This window comes from Macaca nemestrina, chromosome 7, assembly GCF_043159975.1.
Source record: "Macaca nemestrina isolate mMacNem1 chromosome 7, mMacNem.hap1, whole genome shotgun sequence".
NCBI classification, from domain to species: Eukaryota; Metazoa; Chordata; class Mammalia; order Primates; family Cercopithecidae; genus Macaca; species Macaca nemestrina.
Window position 1 is genome coordinate 1,271,670 of NC_092131.1, and position 3,026 is coordinate 1,274,695.

Consider the following 3,026-nt stretch of genomic DNA (forward strand, 5'->3'; position numbering starts at 1 on the left):
AGGCCTGAAGTGGTCCTGCCCTTGCTTGGTGCCCAGGCCATAGTCCAACTCATGTGAAATTGCCAGGGAATAGAGAGTAGTTTTCTTGGTAGTTACTGTTATCAGATATACATGCATTTGAATTTTCTCTTCGTGGCCTTTCCTGGCTCTATTTCTCATTTTTTAACATACCTAGTTTCATCTAGATTTGTCACCTTCACAGGGTCACAGAGAAGGGTGGAAGAAGGAAGGCCCTGGGATGGGTCTCAAAGAAACATGGAAAATTGTGGAGAGGGACAATAGCAGGGTGTAAGGAATTACTGAGACCTTATTCTGCCCCTCCCAGGAGGCTCAGGCCAGTCTTTTTCTGCATTTGAGGTTCTGGGTTATAAACCCTGTAGACTCTTCCCTTCAGGGCAGGGTGATAACTATGCAAATTCAACTGGCGGCCTCCCCACTTAAACCCAGGGCTCCCCTTCACAGTGAGTCTCCCTCACCGCACAGCTGGGATCTCAGTGCTTCCTTTTCTGTCCTCCACCACGATGGGGTCAACTGCCATCCTCACCCTCCTACTGGCTGTTCTCCAAGGTCAGTTCTGCCCAGGGGTTGAGGTCACAGAAAAGAATGGTGAGAAAGGAGCCCCAATTCAAATTTTGTATCTCCCCCACAGGAGTCTGTGCCGAGGTGCAGCTGGTGCAGTCTGGAGCAGAGGTGAAAAGGCCCGGGGAGTCTCTGAAGATCTCCTGTAAGACTTCTGGATACAGCTTTACCAGCTACTGGATCAGCTGGGTGCGCCAGATGCCCGGGAAAGGCCTGGAGTGGATGGGGGCGATTGATCCTAGTGATTCTGATACCAGATACAGCCCGTCCTTCCAAGGCCAGGTCACCATCTCAGCCGACAAGTCCATCAGCACCGCCTACCTGCAGTGGAGCAGCCTGAAGGCCTCGGACTCCGCCACGTATTACTGTGCGAAAGACACAGTGAGAGAAATCAGCACTGAGCCCATCTAAAACCCTCCACAACGCAGGTGCTGAATGAGCTGCCAGAGACTCCCTCTCCAGGGACCTCTCTATTCATCCGGGGAGGAAACACTGGCTGTGTGTGTCCCCAGGAGCCAGAGCCAGAGAACAACATGGGAGGGTTCCCAGCCCCTAACACAACTGGATGGGGGCCTTGAATGTGGGAGGTGGATTCTCTGACGGTGTTCTTGTGTGTTCTACAAGGTTGTTCATGGTGAATATTACATGGTTAACATCAAAAGCCTGCCTAATAGGCACCTCTTCAATATGACAGTCTTTTAATTAGTGAAAGTTTTACATAGTTCATCCTTGCTTGCTTGCTTTCCTCCCACCGATCCACTCTCACTCCCTCCTTTTATTTTCTATTTAATTTTTCAAAATCATTTAATCCCTTTTTGAACGATTAATAGATTCTCTTTGGTTGGTTGTTGTTTTCCTTTCAATATATACTGAATAATTCATCTTTGTGCCAATTCATAAGTATTTTTGTATAATAAAGACTTCTTTCATAAAAATTGGATAAATTAAAATAAATAGATAAATTTTTAAAAACATACCACCTATCAAAACTGAACCATTTAGAAATAAAAAATCTGGGCTGGGCATGGTTGTTCATTCCTGTAATCCCAGCACTTTGAGAGGCCATGGCCGGTGGATCACCTGAGATCAAGGGTTTGACATCAGTCTGGCAAACATGGTGAAACCTCGTCTCCACTAAAAAAAACAAAAATTACCTGGACATGGTGATGCTTGCCTGTAGTCCCGAATACTCAGGAGCCTGAGGCCAGAGAATGGATTGAACTGGGAGGCAGAGGTTCCAGTAAGTTGAAATCAAGTCACTGCACTCCAGACTGGGCAATAGAATGAGACTCCATCTCAAAAAAAAAATCTGAACAGACCCATGAGTAAAGAGATTGAGTCAGTGATTTTTCAAACATTTCAAATCAAAGTCAAGAACTTCATGACTTCACTACTGAATTTTATCAAACATTGAAAAAAACCCTAGAATCTCTATTCAAATTTCCAGCAAAATAAAGAGGAAAAAATATATCCAAGCTTATTTTGGAAGTCCCCTATTTCCAAAGCAAGGAAAAGACACTACAATAAATAAAACTACAGCCTAATATCCCTGATTATCATAGTTTCAAAAACTCTCAAGGGTGATGACAAGCAAAATTCAACAGCACATTAACAATAGAATTCACCATGGTCAGGTATGGTTTATCTCTAGGATGCAATGAAGTTTCAACCTACAGAAATAAATGTGATATATCAAATGAAAATATTGAAGGACTAAAACCATATGTACCATATGTCCATGTCAACAGATGCAGAAAAAGCCTCTGTCGAAATCCACTACGCTCTCATTTCAAAAAATCTGAACAACTTATGCATAAAAGATATATACCTCAACATCATAGAGAACACATATCACAAGCCCACATCTAACATTACACTCAGTGAAGAAAATTTTGTTTTCCTCTAAGACTAGAAACTAGACAAGCTGCTCCCTATCACCAATATTATTAAACACAGCACTGGGCGATCTAGACAAAATAGGCATGAAGAAAAAAATAGAAGTCATCCACATAGTAATGAATACATTTAAAATATATTTTTACATATTATATGCTCTTATTTATAAAAGCCTTAAAGACTCCACCAACAAAGATTGCAACTAATGAAGGAATTCAATAAAGTTGCAGAATCCAAAACCAAACTTATATTCCGAGACAGCAGGTTAGAGGCATTGCGAGCATCCCTCTTCCACCTGGAAGGACAAACTAAAGTGGAGAGATGAACACTGTGGACTTATTTTCAAGAAGCAATGCAGGAACTGAACAGAAACACTGAAATAATCTACAAACTTTCTGAAAAAGCAGGAAGCTGCAGCACACACTGTGAGTCAGGTGAAGGGCTGGGAATACCCAGCATTTGAGGGAGAATAGCCAAAAATTTCAGGCAGTGGTCGCAGGTTGAAAGTAGCTCTCAACAGGGGTGTGTAATATAACCTAGGGTAGGGATGA

General features: G+C 42.6%; 1 gene segment (V, D, J or C); it reads left to right on the top strand.

Annotated features, from left to right (window-relative positions):
* The first annotated feature begins 440 nt into the window (after positions 1-440).
* LOC105489895 (immunoglobulin heavy variable 5-51-like) lies at positions 441-990 on the top strand. The segment is given in 2 exon segments: positions 441-567; positions 650-990. Coding segments are annotated over 2 exon segments (387 nt in total).
* Positions 991-3,026: the final 2,036 nt, after the last annotated feature.